The 22,659-nt window shown below is 36.1% G+C and overlaps 1 protein-coding gene across 2 annotated transcripts in view; it reads right to left on the bottom strand.

Moving 5' to 3' along the window:
* The window catches only part of cbfa2t2 (CBFA2/RUNX1 partner transcriptional co-repressor 2), a 42,397-nt gene extending 28,790 nt beyond the window's left edge, over nucleotides 1-13,607 (bottom strand). For both annotated transcript variants that reach the window (XM_016552648.1, XM_016552647.1), the window contains exon 1: nucleotides 13,493-13,607. In XM_016552648.1, the coding sequence (XP_016408134.1) occupies nucleotides 13,493-13,520 (28 nt within the window). In that variant the 5' untranslated portion in view covers nucleotides 13,521-13,607. The remainder of the gene's footprint in view (nucleotides 1-13,492) is intronic.
* Between the last annotated feature and the right edge of the window lie 9,052 nt (nucleotides 13,608-22,659).

Below are 22,659 nucleotides of genomic sequence, written 5' to 3' on the forward strand. Positions count from 1 at the left end.
ACAATATTAGAATGTTTAAAGGTGTGGACACGAAAATCGCGGGAGCGAAACACATGTTGCGGGAGCAGGCGGCAATGGTCAGAGATTCAGCGGGAGTGGGATTAAGAAAACAGCCGAATCCCGGACATTTTGGGCAATTAAGAAATCCCGGCCGGATGCATTTTTGTAGGTCCAAAAAGAGGACATGTCCGGGGAAAAGAGGACGTATGGTCACCCTAATTTATTGCTAATCGATGTATTCTTTTTAAAGTAGCATATGGAACATATTTTCTGCCTCATTCTGTGACAAGAAGCCTCATCAGATCACAAAAGGAAGCATCTGACTGGTGTTGTGGAGTAAAAAGGTTATAATGTTCTCTTTTGTTGGACAACAGGTTTAGAAATGTGAATACAAGGGAGGTTTAGCTTTAGGCATTTTAATTTAAGCATGTTTAGCTTAGTTAACGGAAGGCTACCTGCTGCCATCAGGTTTCGGTACCCAACCCTAGTGTGTGTATTATATTATAATATACATAATTTTCAGAAATAATGTATATCAAAAATAAATAAATCAAAATAAATCAGAGCTGCATGACAAACACAGAAAACACTAAAACTAGCCCATCTTATATGCTATCTAAAAAATTGCATGAATGGAGGGAGTAAAAATCAAGAGTGATGTAAAACCTGTTGATTGTGTGCAAACAGTGCTCTGTGTGTTTGGCCTGCTATTCAGGTTAATGAGCGTTAACACCAGCTCCCTTCATTTGCATGTAAATGCACATCTATAAAGCTCGGCTTAAACAAAAAAACGACTTTCTGCCTCGAAATGCATCTGAAAGGAGTGTGTGGCCATTACACCACATATGGAGACGCCACAAAGAGTCTGTTTCGAATGAAAAACCCTGGGAATGACAGAAGACTAGCTCTAAAGTGTGCTGCCTACCTAGAGAGTATTTTAAGGCTAAAAAACAACACAAAAGCATATGCTGCCTTCTAAAATGCCTTATTTTAGCCAATTTCTAAAGCAGGATTACATTATACTTCAAGAAAAAGCCAATCCCAGAATGCACTATGACAAACTGTCTGAAAAAAACATCCAAGGTGGCAGACAAAGCAAGGGAATCGCATATTATAAGTATATTCCCAGCTAACAGGGAATGTTATCAGAACTTTAGCTAACGTTCTGGCAATGTCCTCTCAACGTTATGATCAAACATTCTTCCAGTAACATTAATACAGTAGTCAACATTTGAAGTAGGGATGTAACGGTATGAAAATTTCATATCACGATTATAGTGACCAAAGTTATCACGATTATCAATATTATCACGGTTGTGTTAAAATTAGATGAACATGTTCAAAAAGAACTGATACACACACTGAAAACATTTCAATAAGTTTTATATTTGAAAATCAACAAACATTTGAAGTGGATCAAAAAGGTTCATCAAAGTTGTCCTAAGACGAGAACGCATTTAGGTTTTAGGACAACTTTGATGAAAGGCTTTGATCCACTTCAAATGTTGACTACTATAGAATGCTCATTCAAACTTATAATGTTCTCAAAACGTTAGCGCAGAAACATTATTTATACATTGTTCATGGAACATTTTACTTGGACGTTCATCTAACATTTTTTAAATGTTACTATTTGTTTCAGAGAACATTCAAAAGTAACGTTTGCATAATGTATCCAAAATGATCAAATGGAATGTTCATTTAACATTTTTTGAAACATTTAAACACTGGACATTTTGTAACTTTCGAGAACATTCCGAAATAATGTTTAATGGGAGACATTCTTAGAACAAATTTTGTTAGGCTAGGTTAACACAAAACAGTTCTAATTAAAAATGGGTTATTTTACCCAATATTACTGTGTGCACTGTGAATTTTTGTGATTATTAAGAGTATTGTGTTAACATGCTAAACTAATAACAAAATGTCAACATCTTTGGTACCAAAACAGCATGGATTGATGAGTTTCATCATTTTATTTTGGTGAAAATCATTCTTTAAACACATGATAAAGAGCACGGGAGCCTGTTTCTATCTAAATCGTTACAATCCTTCACTTCCATCTGCAAGACGTTTCCTCCATCTGTGGATGTAACGCAGCAGGGCGACAGATGTGAACACACTCGTCCTGAACTCACACACACACACACACTGCGCGGACTGCTGTTCCAAATCCACATCCAATCTCCTCCACAGCAAAATCTCTTTCCAAGCACTTCTCTGCGTCCGTCAGTCTCTCTCTCTCTGTGTTTGTAGTGGCATTCCTGCTCGGCTCTCGGCTCCAGTGTGTCTGGCCACGCTGCACGCCTGGGAGCCATTAGTTTAAGTAAAGCCTGACACACACACACACACACACACACACACACACACTCGACTCCTCTTACAACACATACAGACTGAGTGTGTTAGTATGTAAGTGAGGAGACGTGTGAAAAAGGTGTGTGTGTGAATTATATCATTTCTGCACCATTAGTGTGCCAAATGAAAAAGCAAAACAATAATAATGATTATAGCTTAAAATGCCACATTTAATAAAAAATATCACAACAATATAGCATGTAAATGGTTAAACTGTAGCAAACTATGTACTGTTTTAACTACTATTATTTACAAAATGGTAGGTAGTATGCATGCATGTGAGTGGTATTCAGTTAGTCTGCTAGTTTTTCATTCTGAAACAGACAAACAGATCCTGCAGTCTGAAAACCATCACACTACTGGCAAGAGCAGCTAAGTTAGTAGTTAGTTACTCCCCAACACTTCAGCGCGTGCATCAGTGCAATTTATGAGAGGTGGGTCACACGCTCTCTTGGCCACATCACCCTAAAGTTTCCACTTTGAGAGCCAAGAAGAGAGTCCACACACACAGTTTACTGTTAGACAGACATAATGACCATCAAATGACCAGTAAACACAGCAATCCTGATCCATTCTCATTACCTGAATCATCGTCACATTTGCATGTATTGACTTCATTAAGTTTGTCCCTCAGAACCATTTAACAAACATGTGGTTTGATGCTCAATCAGATGCCTAAATAGAATTAAATAATGTGCAAAACAAATAACATATAATGTAACACTGTCACCTGACCTCCCAAAGCTACATGTTTAATTTGGAAATCTTAGAAATAAAGATGCATTTTCTGTACTTCATAACACATCAATCTATTATTATTTCACTACAAATGTCAGAGAACAGCAGGTCGGGCATCAGCTCTTCATCTGACCTGATTTGCATTAACCATCCTTGTGAAAGTTTCTCTGAGATTCGCTTTTCAAAGTGACAAGAAAATGACGGGGAGGAATTTACTGCCTGGTTTTACAAGAGAAGAACTGATGGGAAGTACATGTGTGTGTGGACGGACACAGAACCACACCGCGCTCCATACCGAAGAGGTCAGATCCCAAACCAGGTCTGGTGTAAACAACCTCCGGACTATATTTAAGACGTCTGATATAATCACTGATCGTCAACACATATAAATGGCATACAGCAGCCATAGAAGAACACGTGAATGTCACTGCATTAAATACAAAATGTGTTAGCACATTCTAGCAAAGCATTTCACAAAAGGATGTTCATTAGAATTTTAAATCATAAAATCATGACTATTGAGGCAGTTTATCAACATTTTAGGTTAAATTCATTTAAATGCATTAGAAACCTTTGTGTCGTCATTAGTTAATTTGAAATACTTGCTCTTTTGTTTTCTAGTGCAGTGACATTCACACATTTGTAAGTGTGATTTACACCTCTAAACAGTTTCTGGGCCGTTGCCTAATGACGTAGGCAGTGACCTTGAGCCTGATTTGGAGGTGTATATATATCACATCCAAGTTGTGCTATTGGAATAAAATGCATCCGGAATCTCATCCGAGTGGGATGAAAGCATGGATGAGATAACGCGGCTGTAACAGGGATATTTTCTTGACAAAGACACAAAGAGCTCTGTGTCAAGTGGGATCCACGCCGAACAAAATCTAAGACACAAGATGAGAGAAAGAGACGCAAAGAAAGAGACAGTGTTCGCATACTGCTTACTGCATAGTGCTCCTGATGAAAAAAATAATAATAAAAATAATATGTGAAACTGTATAGTGCACCATTTAATGCAGTACTATTAAACTGCTCATATTTATGCTGCATGCACTATGTACGTGCATATATAACTGCAAATGTAAATGCAAGCTTTTGTGTGTATACTGTATATGTAAATAGTATAGCATAAGTTATATGAGCAGCTTAAAAACAGGAAAAAAGCTTGTTTGGTCGTTTGGAGCTGGTCTATATCTCTTGTTCTCCTACACCACACCTGTGTTTATTCTGAATTCTCAGTCCATTTTTGGCCTCAAGGCAAGAGTGCAGCTGTGTTATTGGCACAAACACACACACACACACACTTAGAGTCACACACACACCTGTGTTTGCAGGTGGTTCAGCTGGAGTATGTATAGAGAACACCTGGAGAGAGAGAGAGATAGAGACAGACAGAGAGCGAGCACCCATGGGGCTTTTTATGCTGTAAACCAAGGACTTAATTATAGTTGTGCCGATAAGAAGAGAAAGGGGATCTCACGTGTGTGTGTGTGTGTGTGTGTGTATGCATGCCTTTCCTGAGGTTGGATTGCAGGATCTGTTCTGGCTTGTCAAGACCACCGTTTCCCACAATCCCTTTGGCATGTCTACCAGTGCTGGAATGCCTGACTCATTTTGGTGAATCGGTTCTTTCAACTGTTCGTTACAATGAACCAGTTCAAAATATGATTCACCAGTTAGTTTACATTTTCACACAAAACCTGGGCCCGTATTCACAAAACATTTTATCTTACCACTAAGAGTTCTCCTAAATAGCATTAAACGTTTTTAGCAAAGAGTTTTCTCTTAAAACCTGTTCACAAAGCTGCTGAGACAAACTTGTACTAAGGAATAGAGAGAAGTCTTAAGCTAAGACTAAGGGGGCGGGGTTGACCTCGTTGCTATGGATGATGTCAGCATGCTAACTACCTATACTATTTTAGCATACTATTTTATTTTATCATATCACTTATTAGGTTTCATTCACAAGGCAGCAGTAATATTTAATTGTATTTTTTTAAATATATTTTGAATTCGTTTTTTTATTAATATATTTTTAGTTTTTATTTTAATTTTAGTTAAGGTTTTAATAATGTTTTTGTGATTTTTATTAGTTTTATCTTTTAAAAAAATTTCAGTTTTCAGTTTATAATTTCAATAATTAAACATTTTATTATTTTTAATATGACAAGTTTAACTATTTAATTAATTAATTTAATTTAATTTTTTGTTTTAATTTTATTGTTAGTTTATGATATTTACCCACAAAATCAGACCGAATCAATCCGAATTCAATTTTTCAAAGTTGTTTGTGAACCAGTTCAATGAAAAGAACCGACTCACACAAGACTGATTCGTTCCCAAATCAGACATCCCTCACATGAGACATAAACGCTGCGTTCACATGCTGGTAATCACACTCATATTTAGAGTATTTCATGGGAAAGATATCATTACAGCCCTCTGGACTCCCAAAAGCAGACAAAAATAAAGCGTCTCATTCACTGTCCCGTTCATTCAGAAGCACTACTGCCAATTCTACAGGAGAAATATAATGGATCATTGAAATGTGACACAGACATCCTGTTTAATGCAGCAGTATGGCCTGAAGCATGAGAAACAGTTAGGAACACACACACACACACATCAGGTCTCAATGTCAACGCTCTGGTCAGTTCTCACAGACTGGACTGAAGGCGATTTTTATCCCCTCTTTTTTTTAATAGTCCATCGGCCACTGATGGCCACAAAACAGCTGGATTTCCCGTCAGCCTAAGAGAGAAATAAAGGATCGGACAGAGAGACAGGAAAAGAAAACAAATAGTGTAATGTAACCGCTGGATTTATTTTCATTTTATTTTATTTTTAAATTGCACATATATGTGGGAATCTCACATTTTATATATCATATTTTCAAAATATACTGTGAAATATTTATATATCACATTAAAATCTGCCGAAAATATCATTGTTTTAGTTTAACTGAGATACTATTATAGTTTTTCATTAATATTTTGAATCTGTTTTTATATTTATATTTTCCATTTGAAATTTAAACTTTTAGTAATTTTGTTGTGTTTTGTCAATTTTAGTGTTTTTTTATATTTATAGTTTTTATTCAAGTTTATTTCAGTTTGAGTTATTTTAGTACATCAAGTTAAGCTACATTAAAATGAGAAATGTTGCCTTGGCAACTAGCTGAAATAAAAACAATTATTATATTTTATTTTATGTTTATTTTATTTTAAGTAATAAAAATGTTCTTATGTTTTTAATTTTAATTTCAGTTTTAGTATATTATGTTAGCCATGACTGTGATGCAAAAAATAAATAAAATGAAATACATTCGTAAGTATGCAACATGGTACTATTTGTTTTATTAAATTAAATTTATGTTTATTTTAATTTTTAAAAATCATTGTCCAGACAAGATGATTTCCATTATCATTTGACAAATTAGATTTTTATTGTTGTTTATTGTATTAAAGATAAATGTGTTCAATTGTCACGAAAACCATCTTAATGATCCTAAAAATAGGCTCTATTTTCTTTATACAAACTATAATCTCTTGTTTGTTCCTGTTTATTTTGTGGGTAAAAAAACACCTGGATATTGATCAAGAGATTCAACCTTACAACAGTGTCTCTAACATACAGCTTCTTGAATCTGATTCTGAGACTATACAGAAAGTTGAAGAAAATCTTCCTGAACTCCACAGAAATGTGGGTGGAGGAGGTGGAGGGCTCGTTCTCAAGCGGTGTGGATGGTGGGGGTCCTAAAAAGCTTTAATGGCATGATAAGCCCCTTTCACAAGCTCTTAAACGCTCCTCCCTCTGATAGACTCCTCAATGACTGCCGTCTTTGTCCCTCTTTAAACTCCCACCGCTGCAGAAAGTTCAGAGCGCGATCAGCCGTCCTGAAATAATCCCGCCACTCCAAACTCCCATTGCTTTGTTTTCACAACAGCCGGATCAGCTGATAACCATCAGCCGTGCGAACAATCGCAGATCAATTCAAAAGACAACAAAACCCATCGCTGCTCCAGGAATCTGCTGTTGAAGCTGAGGAAAGAGACCTTTAAAGGGACGGTTCAGCCAAAAATGATCTTTCTGTCGTTTTTTTTTCATGCAACACGAAGCTTGCTGTTTCCATGTAATTATTTGTGAAATTGACTAGCAATTTCTGAGTGAAAATTGTTTCAAAGTAAATCCTATGCCAATTATTTTCAGTCTAGTTGGTGATGGAGAGATGTCAACCAGCCCAAAAAAAGTCTATATGCAATATTTCAAGTCTTTAGAAGTCATGCGATAGTTTTGTGTGAGGAATCTAAAATTTAAGGTCAAACAATTTAATTTGTTAGAACAAATCTTGCATGCACCCGAAGTCTCAAAACTCTCACATTCAAACACGGTGCTATGAGATGCATTATGGTTTAAATTCAGTGACGTCCAGTGCTGAATATACGTATTTTTGTAGGCCAAAACCTGGAAACGAGTTTCGAATTTTAGGTTCCATTGTTCCAAAATCAAAGGGAATTTTGAATGGGTGATTTGTGCTTGAAATAAGGTCTGTGGTGAACACAAGATCAAGATGTCTTCATGTTTTATTCTACCACATATACATCAGTAATATGTGTTGTTTAAGTTTTACTAGTCTTTAATAAGGTGGTTGCTAACAAGTGGCTAAATGGGACTACAGAGGTTAAAAGTCATCACGTCGAACAGCTAAACTCATCTACTCACTAATTGCTTTTACAGCCTCATCACGCATATAATTGAGCTCTTGCAAAATGTTTTTTTAATAAAGACTGAAAAAGTTGTCAGAAATCAATCGACCGTAGTTTGTTTATAGTCTATGTTTAGCTTTTTACTTCTGCCGATTGCCTTCTTTGAAGTCGTGTTCATTCGTGAAGATTCTTGATCTTGATGAACAAATTGTGTGAGAATCAACAAAGACCAACTAAAAATCTACTTTTGTTGGTCACAGAGCTTATTTTCTGCAATAATCCAATGGAAAAGCCAATGGAAAAATCCCGTTGGGTATTTGTCGAGGGAACAAAGGTGAAAAATATGGCATACTAATGCGCTCTATTGGGTTTCACGTGTCTCGCAACCAATCGAAATGCAACAAGATTGAATATGCACAAGTGTAATGAGATTCAATAGCAAGAGGGCAATTTACATTAGTGCTGGGTGGTATGACCAAAAATTTATATCACGGTATTTTAAAAATTAATATCATAACAAAAATAAACACCGGTATTCGGTATGAACCGGTATACCGCCCAGCACTAATTTACATTTTATGCAAAAACACGTTGGAGCAACATGTGGTCGAGTAAATAACGAGGTGTATCAAAACAAAGACAGTTGTCAACACATCAGGTTAATATTCATGATGGAAACATATAAAGAAATCTGGATTCTTCTAAACGGGATCAGAGACCCGACTCCAGGAGGTTCGGTCTCATAATAATCCATATCTCCAGCAAAAACTGACATTCTGGACAACTCATCTTCTCACTTTCACAGCCTCACTGTGTTTATAATCACTCTTGCAAACGATGCTAACTCAAACTTTCAGTCAAAAATAAAAACTGACAGAGTTGTCGGAAATCATGCAACCGTGGTGTTGTGTGTTTACATTCTACGCTCAGCTGTTTTTTCCAAGTCTTCAAAATTCAGTAAAGTTGTGTTCATTTGTGAAGAGTCTTTGGTTTTGATGAACAAAATGTGTGAGAATTAACAAAGACAGACTAAATATCAACTTTTGTTGGTCACAGAGCTTATTTTCGAAATAATAATCCAATAGAAGAGCCGGTGGAAAAATCCCGTTGGGTTTTTCTCAAGGCAACCAAATACATCATATTGGGTCTCACGTGTCTCATAACCAATCGTAATGCGGCATGATTGAATATGCACAAGTTTAAATGAGATTCGAGAGCAAGAGGGCAAATTCTGTGCAAAAGGACTTTGGAGCAACATGTGGTCGAGTAAATAATGAGACTTTCCATCTTTAGGCGAACTGAAGTGAATCAAAACAAAGACAGTTGTCAACACATCAGGTTAATATTCGTGATGGAAGCATATAAAGAAATCTGGATTCTTCTAAACGGGGTCAGAGGCTCGACTCCAGGCGGTCCGGTCCCGCAATAATCCATATCTCCAGCAAAAACTGACATTCTGGGCAACAGTCGTTCGTTGGTGGTGAGAGAACTATTCGCTGTGGAGCCTCGACATCTGGATTCAATCTTGCACAGCCTGTCTGCGCAGCGGTGGCCGACGAGAAACATCTGGTGGAGCTGATGTCAATTACTGCGTTGTGTTTCTCTTCCGAGATAATCCATCCAACACACACAAGCTCGTACACACTCGCGCACAAGCGGCTAAACACAAGAACGGGGTCAATGACATCTACATACACGCACTAAGAGTCATATCTAACTTTATCAGAGCATGTTTGACATCTTCAGTGCTGGTTTTAACACTCTACAGCACCAAACAGATGAATAAAATGCAGGTTCGTGCATGTAAGGCCTGATAAACTAGCATTTGCAAACCACAGAACGCATCTAGGGTGCATCGAGAGTCCGTTTTATATGGCTGGGACTCTAAGGGTTTGGTTATTTGCTAATTGGACGCAGCTCTCAGCAGTTTGAGAGGAGAACCGTGGAGCCAAAGCGGGTCAAGATTGCCTTGTTTAAACACTAACAGCTGCTAAAACCAAAGCGGAGACCCGTACTTCATTCCCCACTCTTCTTACTCTCTTTCTGACGTGCACAAACTCTCCCACGCGACCTGAGCGCCGTGATGCCAGCGCTGGAGACCCCGGCAGCAAGAGCCAAGAGCAATTAAAGCGCTAATTCAAACCTGTTTCAAGAGCTCCGGCCAAAGCTGAAGGGGAAAATTACACCAAAGTCCTAAAGCTTCACGTATCCAACTGGATCTGAACCAAAAACTGGCTCACTAAAGAGGGATGTACATGAGCGTTTAAGTCTCCAGGATGCTGGACAAAATGGTAAATGTGTTGTTTTGGAAATGGTCAATTGTATTATCATGATAATACTGTGTTTTTTAAACAACACTTACAAAAAGTGCCATGGTAGTCCATGATTAGGTTTTTTGTACCATTTAGCATCAGCATGTTTTTCCCCAGATATTTACCATAATACTACCATGGAAAATACATTGGAAAACCATTTAAATAGCATGCACCATTAGTTTCAGAAACATAGTTTTACTATTTAATACCGTAACTGTACCATGGCGCCACCTACCAATGTTGTTAGTGTAAACTAAAACAAAAACAATTAAAAATCTTTTTTGTTGACTGAAATAAAGCATGAATAATTTCAAATGTAAATATTAGTTTAAAAAAAAAACTTAAAAGCTTAAACTAAAATTAGAATAATTGCTTTGGCAATTAACTGAAATAAAAAAAAAGTTAAAGCTGAAGTACTAAAATTACTAAAAATAAATTAAAGCTAAATCGAAATATTAAATAAATAAATGACAAACGCACATAATAAAATTGCTAATACTTAAAGTAAAATTAAAATAAAATATAAAAATAAAAATGTATTAATTCAAAACATTAATAGATACTATAATAGTACACAAACTACTAAAATAGCAGTGATCTACAGTAATAATACAATGGCACTTTGAGATACAAGCCTACCATGGCACTAAAAGTTATGTGCCATAGTATTTAAATGGTACACAAAGGTACTTAAAAAATATCATTGCATATGTCCCCAAAAAAAAACTACAGCAGTGTTTTGTAACACAGGCAATGTGATATTCAATGTCATGACTAGTCAAAACTCCAAACCTCATCCATCTACAGCTCATCTCGCCCTCATGTGGTCAAAACGATCATCACATGATCTTCAGCATCATCAGCTACTAGTTCAACACATTAGTTATTCAGGCCAAGGAAACAAACCCCAAGGGACAAAACAATGCCCTGCATTATTCTTGAGCACGAGGGACCCCGACAGCACTGCTGTGGCACCGGGACGTTTCATTGTAAACACACACACACACACACACACACAGGCCTCCTGTAGATCAGTCCACCGAGCAGCACTGAAGTCCAGATGGTGTGGAACTTTGCCGAAGGGATTAACGCCAAATCCTCCAGTGAGACACAAGAGAGGGTCCGTCTCCGACCCTCAAAACAGATTAGAGCCGGTTTACCACGCTATACAGACAGCTTGCCTGTACTACCATGGTATTAGCATGAAAATATACTTTGATACTGTATGGGAACCACTGGCACTTTTTTACACGATGCCTCAGGGCACTTCAAAGAATGACATGATCATCATTATAATGTCCAAACAAACAACAAAACATAGTACCATGGTCCAAAACAAAGGTAATTCCACCCTTACAAAAAAAAAGAACTGTGGTTATGATATCAATAATCCATGGGTTTATGTGGTACTTCAAGGTACTTTGAATGATACTATGGTGGTACCAAGGTGCTTTGTTTGGTCTGCACTCTTACAATGGTACCAAGTAGTGTTGGGAAGTTTACTTTGGAAATGTAATAGGTTACAAATTACCCTATTTAAATGTAATAAGCATAACTCTTGATGAACGATTTCAACTGTTAAGCATTTTCAAACATGTAAACCAGGCAGGGTTAACCTTATAGTAGAACTCAACACTTGTCAGACTTCTCAAAATCCTTCATTACTTGAATTAAGATGATAAAAATGTCATTTTAAAGCACAGCCACCACAAAATCAGACTTCAGCACCTCCTTTTGCTCCTTGGCTCCTGAAGTTTGCAGACGACACCACACTCATCGGCCTCATTCAGGACGGTGACGAGTCTGCTTACAGTCAGGAGGTTAAAGAGCTGGCTGTCTGGTGCAGTCTCAACAACTTGGAGCTCAACACGCTCAAAACTGTGGAGATGACCGTGGACTTCAGGAGAAACCCCCCTGCTCTCCCCCCACTCACCATCATGGACAGCACTGTGACTGCAGTGGAGTCATTCAGGTTCCTGGGCACCACAATCTCTCAGGCGACTCCATTGTGAAAAAGGCCCAGCAGAGGTTGTATTTCCTTCGCCAGCTGAGGAAGTTCAACCTGTCACAGGAGCTGCTGAAACAGTTCTACTCCGCCATCATTGAATCTGTCCTCTGCACTTCTATAACTGTCTGGTTCAGCTCAGCTACCAAATCTGACCTCAGAAGACTACAGAGGGTAGTCCGGACTGCTGAGTGAATCATTGGTACAACCCTCCCTTCTCTCCAAGAACTGTACTCATCCAGATTGAGCAAAAGGGCTGGCAAAATCACTCTGGACCCCTCACATCCAGCACACTCCCTCTTTGAACTGTTGCCATCTGGTCGACGCTACAGAGCTCTGAGTACCAGAACGGCCAGACACAGGAACAGTTTCTTCCCTCAGGCCATCACAGGCACAGTTTCTTCCCTCAGGCCTCTCATGAACACTTGACAATAACTGTGGAACACACACTATTTATTCACTCATACACTTATTTATCTAACACACATACTCAGTCTACATTTCAATTTGCACATAATATACCTGTACATACAACTGTCTATTGTTATATACCTGTACATACAATTGTCGATTTGTATATTTTTTATTCCTTATTTTACTTGTTCTATTTTTTATTTATTTTTTATTTTTTATTATCTGTGTTTTTTTGTTCTGTCACTGTCATTCTGTTACACTGTGGAAGCTTCTGTCACGAAAACAAATTCCTCGTATGTGTAAACATACCTGGCAATAAAGCTCATTCTGATTCTGATTCTGATTCTTTTACATTGAAATCAGATCAAATCTTTGCGTATCATATTTTAGAGCAGTTGGCAAATGGATAGAAGTAGGCTACACGTTATCACACTTTAAAGATGCAGTAAACAACAATTGACCATGCATGGTAATGGTAGTTAAAATACCATAGTTAACGCCTCACAAATTGCTTCATAAATTGTCTGAGGGAGGTTCCATATGAATGTGTTATACGTTGTCATTTTAAATGTATTTTGTTTAATTCTCATATAAAGGAATCGTTCCGACGTTCAAACAAATGGCTCTCAGAGTAACAGAAGAACGCGTGAGTTTGGAACGCTCGTCTCACTGAAAAACGTTGTTCCGCATGCGCACATTGCGCAGACTGACTAGTAACAATTTACAGTCGATACAATACACTTGCAAAGCAAGAACGCGTATCATACCTTACAGTAAAAACAATAACAGCGGTATTTAGCATGGAAAATTCGCAGTACACCACAAAAGCGTGTTATTCTCGCTGCTCTGTTGATCTTTTTAGTGTGGCATGCCGCGATATGTGTTACTGTAAGATAAGAACTGCTAACATAATGCTGCAATCACGCACAATCACGACACATTAGTGCACTTACATTGAAACGCGCCCGGAATCCCAACCATTGTGATCCTCCTCGCTGTGTGTTTGTGCTTCTTCACTAATAGATCCACGGACTTCAGTGTGTGTGTGTGTGTGTGTCTGATGGGGGTCTGAACACACACTGACAGCATCTCTGAGATGGAGGTGGAGCTACAGAGACTCTTCTGAACAATAAACCAAAAGCACTGTGGTGATACCATGGTACAGTCATGATACCAGATGTTTATCATGCTATTGAATGATTACAGTGTCATACACCATGCATGTCCAAATGGTATCATGTCCCTTTGGACATGTCTGACAAAAAAAATTACCATTTGCATGTTTCCAAATCAAATGTACCACCCCTGCTGAAAAAAAACCCAATACACACCATTACACAATTTGTAATGGTTTTGCTGGTTATAATGGGACTTGTATTGATTTTTTATTTTATTTCAGCTTTATTTAATGAAAACACTTTTTAATCGTTTTGATTTTAGTTTTAATTTTAGTACAAAAGAACAAGAACAACAACACTGATGTATACAAATTATATTTTAGAAAATATTATATATTATATTATAATATTATATATATATTAAATATGATATATAATAATTAGTCGTTTAAAAGTTTTAGATGAAATAAAGCATGTCACAATATAAATGAGTGGTCTGAGTGCAGTAGTGTAAAATGTAGTAATTTCTTAAATATATATGCATCTATGTGTGAATTAATAGATTTTTTTTTTTTTAAAGGAACAACCTCTGATATCAATGTTTTTGTTGTTTGTTTTGGTTGCTATAGAGTGGAAGGAATCGTTGGATTTCGAAAACGTTGACAAAGAATTAATCTGAATAAAGTCTTTAGGGTCTAAATAGTTTTTCATCCCTGTCTGTGTTGATGTTGTGTCCATCCACGTCCTCATATGTTGGTGGTGTCTCTAAACAGGATGAGAGTCTCTCCCTCCTCCTGCTGCCTCCCACATGAACACATGCCGCTCATTCTTTCCCAGTCCCCTCACGAGTCGCCACCTGCTCCTGAGTGTGCGGCACAGCTGCTGACCAACAACAACAAATTAACACCCACCGTCCGTCCTGCGCCTCCTCTTTACTGATGCATGTGGAAATACATGCTCTTCCTTTACCTGCTAAAGTCACACTTAAAGTGTCATCGCAATAGATGCAGAATATAAAAGAGTCATTTATAGAACATAAATATGCACAAATACACTTAAAAATAACATTTGCCAAAAAGAAGTTTGTTAGTAGTTTTGATGAATATTTGATGTTTTTTTTATCATTTTCATTTTAATTTGAGTTAAAGTTTTAGTAATTTTGATGTGTTTTTTTGTAATTTTAATTTTATTTATTTACTTATTTTTATATATATGTCTAAATAGTTTTTATTTTTATTTTATTTATTACTTCAAGTTAAACTAAAAGAAAATTAGAAATGATGCCTTGCGTGTATGTATATATATATATATATACACACACACTACATATATCCTGCTTTTGTGGGGGTGGGTAGGGGTGTCCATTATATGCAATCACCTGCACGCAAACGCCCTCACCTAGATACACAAAATTGATAAAATAAAAAAAAATCAAGATTCATCTAATTTTCATAGTTTTTGAAAGAAGACCTGCTATGAGGAATAAGCCAGAATTTACCTCAGAAGAACGGCTCGATATGCTTTAAGGTTTATAGGGATTTTAAGATGTAGCCTAATTAACGATTTGAATAATTAAGTTACTTATTGAGTAACTAAATTACTTTTCTATAAATCTCGAAATATATATATATATTCTTTTAGTTTAGCTAATATTTCTTTTATTTCAAGTAACAATTTTTAGTTTTTATTTATTTTTATAAACACATAGTTCTATTATAGCAATTTGTAAACAACAAAAACCAATTCAATGGTATATTATATAGTTATAATACAGTATATATAATATATTTTGCATATTTATTTATTTAATTGTATTAATTAATTTGATTAAATGTTTATTTATTTGTTTATTTATTTTTGTTTGTTTGTTTGTTTGTTTATATGTTTTAGTTTTGGTTTTATTTAATGACAATAACTCTGGTTTGTACGGTTTGAAATGCTAGAATAATGCGAGATGCTGATCTCGAAGACAGTCAGTACTGTGTTTGTTTGTGGATCATGTTAATGTGATTCTTTAAACCTGTGTGAAATTAAGAAGAACTGACGACCAAAAAACACTAAAACACTAGCTGGTAAATGATGATAGTTAAGAGAAAAGACTCAAACGGAGACGTTGCTGCAGACAGACGAAGTAATAAGTGTGTGGCCTACGAATACATCATATGTGTCACTCAGCAGGCCTTTGTGATGATAATTTGTAACGGGCAAATGAAACAGCATGCATTACATCAACAAAGACAGAAATACGTTAGTCCGAATGGCAGAAGTCGCCCTGCCGCTGTGACTCGTGCCAGTGCGTGTGTGTGTGTGTGTGTTTGACAGCTGGGCTTGTGTCTCTGAGTGTGTGTGTGTCTTTGTCACTGGTCTATTAGTGCATTAGCAGGTCTTTCACAATGCAACAGCTTAAGAATGACCGAGCGACACACACACACACACACACACACACATGTCTGCCCCTCAGCTCTTGTTCTCCGGCTGTTCTGCTCCTGTGCGTGTGATTGTGTACCTGCTGTTCTCCTGAGGTCCACGCAAAAGGCCGGGGTCAGAAAGGTCAGCAGGCAGACGCCTGGTTAACCCTCCGGGGTAAAGACATCTCCCCACACACACACACACACACACACACACACACACCACTTCAGGACAGTAAGATTATATGTGAGCAGATGGACACCAGTTTTAAATTTCAATGTGCAAACACAAGCATAATTTATATACTATTATAGTTGCTGTTATGTGCTTTTTTCATTTTTAATAGTTTTTTATTGCTATTTTGGTTTAATTGATTTTTATTTCAGTATTAGTTTTGGTTTTCATTTATTTCAATTTTTCTATTTATTTTCAGTAATTAATGCTTCAACTTAAAATGATTTCAGTTAGTTCCCAAGGGAACATTGCTAAATTTGGTTTACATTAAGTTTTCATCTAATATTTATATATTTTTATCTAATATTTATATTTAATACATTATTTTTTATATTTACTTCTACAGAATTATTATTAGTCAATGATAATTTTTTACATTTTTACTAATACATTTTAGCACAAAATTAAAAGTTGTAGTGAACTAACATGAACAAACAACTGATTTAAGCATCAAACTGCAGAATAATGCTGAAACTGTGCCTATACTGTGTGTGTATACAAACATGCATTCATACAAAACACTTCTACAATTTAATTACACACACACACACACATGTTGTGTTTCCATGTTTTATGGGGACATCCCATAGGCGTAATGGTTTTTATACTGTACAAACTGTATGTGTTATTGCCCTAAACCAACCCTACCCCTAAACCTACCCCTCACATGAAACTTTGTGCATTTTTACTTTCTCAAAAAAACTCATTCTGTATGATTTATAAGCTTGTTTCCTCATGGGGACCTCAAAAATAACCCCACAAGGTCAAAATTTACTAGTATTACTATCCTTGTGGGGACATTTGGTCCCCATAACGTGATAAATACCAGGTACACACACACACACACACACACACACAAAGACAAAGACAAAGCAAAAGTACAGAGACAGACATACACAGGTTTGAGACCCCAGACAGACATAAGGATTATGAGAGCAGATGGTATAATGGTAAAAAACACCCAAACCAAAATATGCAAATATTCATATAACACGCCCAAATGCACTCACACAGAAACACACATATAACTATACTGTAGCAGTTTGGGGGAAAAAATGTGTACACCAACAAAAACAAATTGAATGTCTGAAAAATATTGGAAAATCAAGTAAATATGGCAAATAATAATTATGGCATACTATAGTACAGTATGTATCAAAATACCAACACAACACTTTCATAAGGGTCTCTTTGTTTATTTATATAATAAAATCAACTGGAAAATTGTCTAACCAACTACAACAGATGTAGAAAATTTGCCTTCAAACTCACTATATTTTAATTAGGACAGATGCCTTTTATACATAGGCCTATTGTTCATTATTGGCTTTGGAGAGTAAATAAAATGGCTGGTAACTTTGGAAAGAACAACAGGCTGATCCGTTGTTTTTTAATCTGATGAAAGTGAATCAAATCAGCGACTCACTTAAGTGACTGGCCCCTACTGATGGAAGTGTTTGTGTTTCTCGTCCTCTGATCTTGCAAATGAAAGAAGAAAAACGTAAAACAAAGAGACAGATATATACTTCTAAATAAAAATGAGGCAAAATACCAACGCAATTTACGCAAACAGAGCCGTTGCGCGTCTGCTAGCATTCATTCGCTTCTAAATGAATAAGCGGTTTTAAACTAATTGACTCGCTCATGAAGACTCGTCTCGTTCCTCAACGATTCAGTGTCGTCGAAGAATCGATTGAATGAAGGATTCAAAATTCACGTGTAATACATTCCCTCGTCGCCATCTGATGTAACTGCAGAAAGAGTCGGTGTAAATGTCCATCGCTAATCGTTTTGTTCGTTTATGTTGTGGAACGAATCGATTGAATAAATGAGTCAATATTCACTTATTATACTGTCACTTGTCGCCATCTACTGGTGCAATTATGTAACCGCAGAAAGAATCACTGTAAAATCCCCACTAATAATACTCTGCAACAAACACACAGTGATACAAACAGTATAAATACTATTTCCTCATCTTTTACTGTTGCCAATATTATTTTTTTTAAAGATTCATGAAAAAAAAACCACTTTAAATCTTTAAAAATTAAATTGATGAACTTTGTCCAGTCACCTAAACAGCAGTGTACAATACAGATTGTGTCAAAGCAGCTTTACAGTGTTAAACAGGAAAATTATGTTTCAAAAATGCAAACAAAACAAAATACAGTTCTGCTGCTTTAAAAAGAGGACGACAGCAATCAGTCAGTTCATTGCTGAATATGTAATTATTTGATTTTGTCTACAGTAACATGCTAAATATCTGCATAGGAGGGTCTATTCAGGATTGAGCACAAACCATTCATTTGTTTTAGTTTCTCACTAGTATGAGGTTAAGAGGAAATGATATAATGTTCAATAAACATGACTGATTATGTCATCATGATTATTATGTGTTCTCTTGTATCAGGGCGTTTGAAGAACGATTCCACCACTAGAGGGAGACAAAGTCAAAGCTATTGAGGTGAGTGCATTGTGTGAAGCAACAATTAACAAAACACTGTCTGAGATTCTTCATTACAGCTCGTCCACTCTTACGAAAAAGATGGTATCAGATGGAAACAGACTTTAAAAAAAAATAAACAAACAAACAAATAAGTAAAAAATGTGAGAATTTGGATTCATAGAATTTTAGGAATTATAATTATAATATTGAGTTTATATGTTTTTCCTGTGCCCTCATTACTTTCTATTTTGTTGGTCTTTTGTAAAAATCCTTCTAACTAACAAAAGCCAGCTCCCTCATGACATCAGTCCGCAGCACAAATATCAGTAAGTGTTATCAATGCATGTGATGAATTCTGGGAGGTCTTGTGAGGCTGGTTTTGTGTCTCTGTAAAACATCCATCCTTGAAAATGAATTTCAAGTAGACATCATCATATAGAGTTCAAAATACTGCAGCGCAGGAGTGAATGATCTGAGAAATTAATCTTTTTTTTAATGAAAAAGACTCTCAGAATGGTAAAGTGGTGTTGAATAGCAGAAGAAACTTCAGCGCTCAGTGTATGTAGTTCATTGATGTCTGGATCAGCGTTTGCTCAGGAACATCCAAACCTTTCCACATATAAAGAGACTAATTAGAGTCTATTTGGTAATTAGGTTGAATAGCTTCACACTGAGCGGTCAGTGCAAACATGAGATGAAGATGAAGAGCTTCAGCTGTCTGTGTTTGAGTTCTGGAGATACAAATAATACCATTACAAAATGATAGAAATGTACTATAAATAAATGTTATGTCAAAATAACACAGTTATGGCATCAAAGAGAAAGACGGTGGTACTTTGATATATGAAAGTCACCTATGGTACACCAAAGATGTGCTATAAAGTGCTTTGTTTTATGTGGTTTTAAATATTTATGAATACCATTTATTAAATAATAATAATAATACTTGTATTTATTGTGTTTATTTATGATTTTATTCATGTTTATTATTTTAATAAAGTAAAAAAAAAAGTCAAAAGCAATAAAAACAACATTTATATGACAGTAATTTTCGACTTTTTGAAGTTTTTAGTTTTTTAAATCAAAGACACAAGAATTATAGTCTATACCAAAAACTGACCATAGATAATTCTTACTTACAAATTTACATTTATGTTTACAAGATTTACCAAGAATAATAAATAAATAAACAATGTTCTGAATACCAAAAAAATTGTTGTAATAAAGAAAAAGTATGATTAAAAGTGTTTGTACATATACTTTTTAATGACAGATTTTTAAAATTGTTCTTCTGTCATAAACATTTGTTAATTTTAAGAATTAAAAGTAATTTTGATATTTTTGTGGAGCTTAAAATGAAAAGTGTTACGTTTGGAAAATGTAAAAATTATTATTTTTTTAGTTCATTAAAAACAAAAGAAGGAAATAAATGTTGGCATAGTTGTGGAATAATCTTTTTTTTTTTTTTGTGGAATAATCTTTTACCATTATTTCTCTTTAAAAAACAGTCTGTGCATACATGCATGAAGCCATTTTGTTGTCATGTGATGTCATGCATACCCATGTGACCCCTCTAGACCCTCATGACCTTACCAAGTCTTTTTCATTATTAATAAAGTATTTTGATCTTTTTATAGAGCAACACTGAGAAACCTGACATTCATGACAGAACAGAAGTTCATGATGATGATGATTATGATTGCTATTAATTAAGATGTATTCCATGCATTTAAGATGCAAGGAACGTTTAGTATAAAAAAAAAGTTTTTTAACAGAATGTAACCAACATTATTATTTTTTATGTCTTGCTGAACGTTTATTATTATTATTATTATTATTATTATTATTATAAGCTGTTTGTTTAACTGTTAAACTTGTATTCTATTAACATTCTTGCAATTTTATTTGATTTATTTTTATTATAACTTTATTTTTTTCTGTCGTTCTTTTCTGCCTCAGTTTGTTTCTGTGTGCACTGATGCTTTGGCAGTATTGCAACAAGCATGACAATAATAGTAGGCTACTTTGAATCTGAGAACTAAAGCTGAACTGAGAGAGAGAGAGAGAGAGAGAGAGAGGGAGAGAGAGAGAGGGGTTTGGTTGGTGAGGAGGAGGGGATAAGTTGAGTTAGGACTCCGCTCCTCCGCTGGTATCCCAGGAATGTGTTGATCATGGCGGCCGCAGTGAAGCCCGTGAAGAGCGGACTGCTGGAGCTCCGCGTTACCGTGCACCACTGGATCCGTGTGCTGGCCGCTCTCAGCGAGGACTCGTTCACCGTGAGCCCCGGAGACACCGCCGATGAGCCCGCGGCCGGTGGGGCTGTTAACGGCGATCCGGCGAACCTCAGCGCCTCCCCGGTACCGGACACCATCACGAACGTCAAACGAACCGTCAGAGTCACCAAACAAGAAGTTGGAGGACTCGGAATAAGTATCAAAGGTACGAGAACTCGTTTATATTCGGTTATTAAAGTGTTCTTGGATTACTTAAACTTATTCTTCGTGAAACAGTTACTTTGAAACTGAGGAACGGTTTGATCCTTCGGTTCAGTTATGAAGGTGGAGAATATCTATCTATCTATCTATCTATCTATCATAAATATGTCTATCTATCTATCTATCTATCATAAATATGTCTATCTGTCTATCTATCTATCTATCATCATCTTAGCTTCTTGTACTATGCATTAGCAAGGTATTCTTTTAAATTTCCATTGTAAAGTTGTGGTGCCATATACTTGTGGTACTGAAAATAATGCCATGGTTTTATATTGATTTTTCCAAGAATACTATGGTACAATGTCCAAAATGTCTACCCCCACCCCCCCAAAAGGTATTATAATACTTTTGATATTTTTTGCAATCTCATACCATCAGTGTACCATGAAAATACTATAACACATTCATTTCAGTACATGGTACTATCATCTGGCACTTTACTGTCTAACTACCCTTATGAAAATGAACCATTTTACTACAAATAAATCCAAAAAACCATGGTTACTATACCATGGTAAACACAAATTAACCATGGTTTGGCTACACTAACTATAGTTTAACCATGGTATTTATAGTAAAACTGTGGTTAAACAAAAGGTAATCAATAAGCCAAAAAAACATGGTCACTACACTTTTACTACAATAAAACCATAGTTAATTTTTGTAAGGGTTTTGTATAGCACTACAGTAAGATACAGAGATTTTTTAGAGTTTCTAATTCTCAAAACTTTGACAATTGTCAAATTAAGTGACATATCAGTGGAGGCCTTGGAGAAACATCATTACATTTGACCATATCAGTTGTGATGTTTTATTAATAATCATTTGCATAGATGTAGCGAGTCGTTGGTCTGGTTCTGAAATGTACGGATCGTGAATCACGCAGTATGTGTGTGTTCTCGGGGGAGGACGGTGTTTGCACCCTAATGTCGACAGCTGACCGAAGAATTACCCATCATGCTCAGCCTGTCACTGGCTTCAGATGAAAGCTGTGGAACGAGAGCAGAGAAGAGTATGGTGCTGTTTATTTTAGGGAGCCAGAGAGGGACGACCTTGCCTTGAGTCCGAAGTGCAGTTGTACATCTATATTTACTGTGGTACGAGTCTTTGGGCCTGAACACTTTTGGAAACCCCTTGAAAACACACATGAAAACTTTTCTACTAAGAACCCTTTGCTTGGGTTTGTATTGTTTTAATTTGTTGCTAGCCAGAAATTAAGTGACTAGAATTTGTTGAATTTTATTATGGATATTTTGTCAAGTATGCATTGTATTCTCAGCATTGCCACAAGGGGCACTTTGGCCTAAATGATCAGATTTTCAATTTCTAGAGATTTGAGGAGTAAAAAACAAAAACACAACAAAGGAAAATATCTAAATAAGACATAAATCAACACCCAATAGCGTAACCAAATT

Source organism: Sinocyclocheilus rhinocerous, unplaced genomic scaffold (assembly GCF_001515625.1).
Source record: "Sinocyclocheilus rhinocerous isolate Xijiao unplaced genomic scaffold, SAMN03320098_v1.1 scaffold795, whole genome shotgun sequence".
NCBI lineage: Eukaryota > Metazoa > Chordata > Actinopteri > Cypriniformes > Cyprinidae > Sinocyclocheilus > Sinocyclocheilus rhinocerous.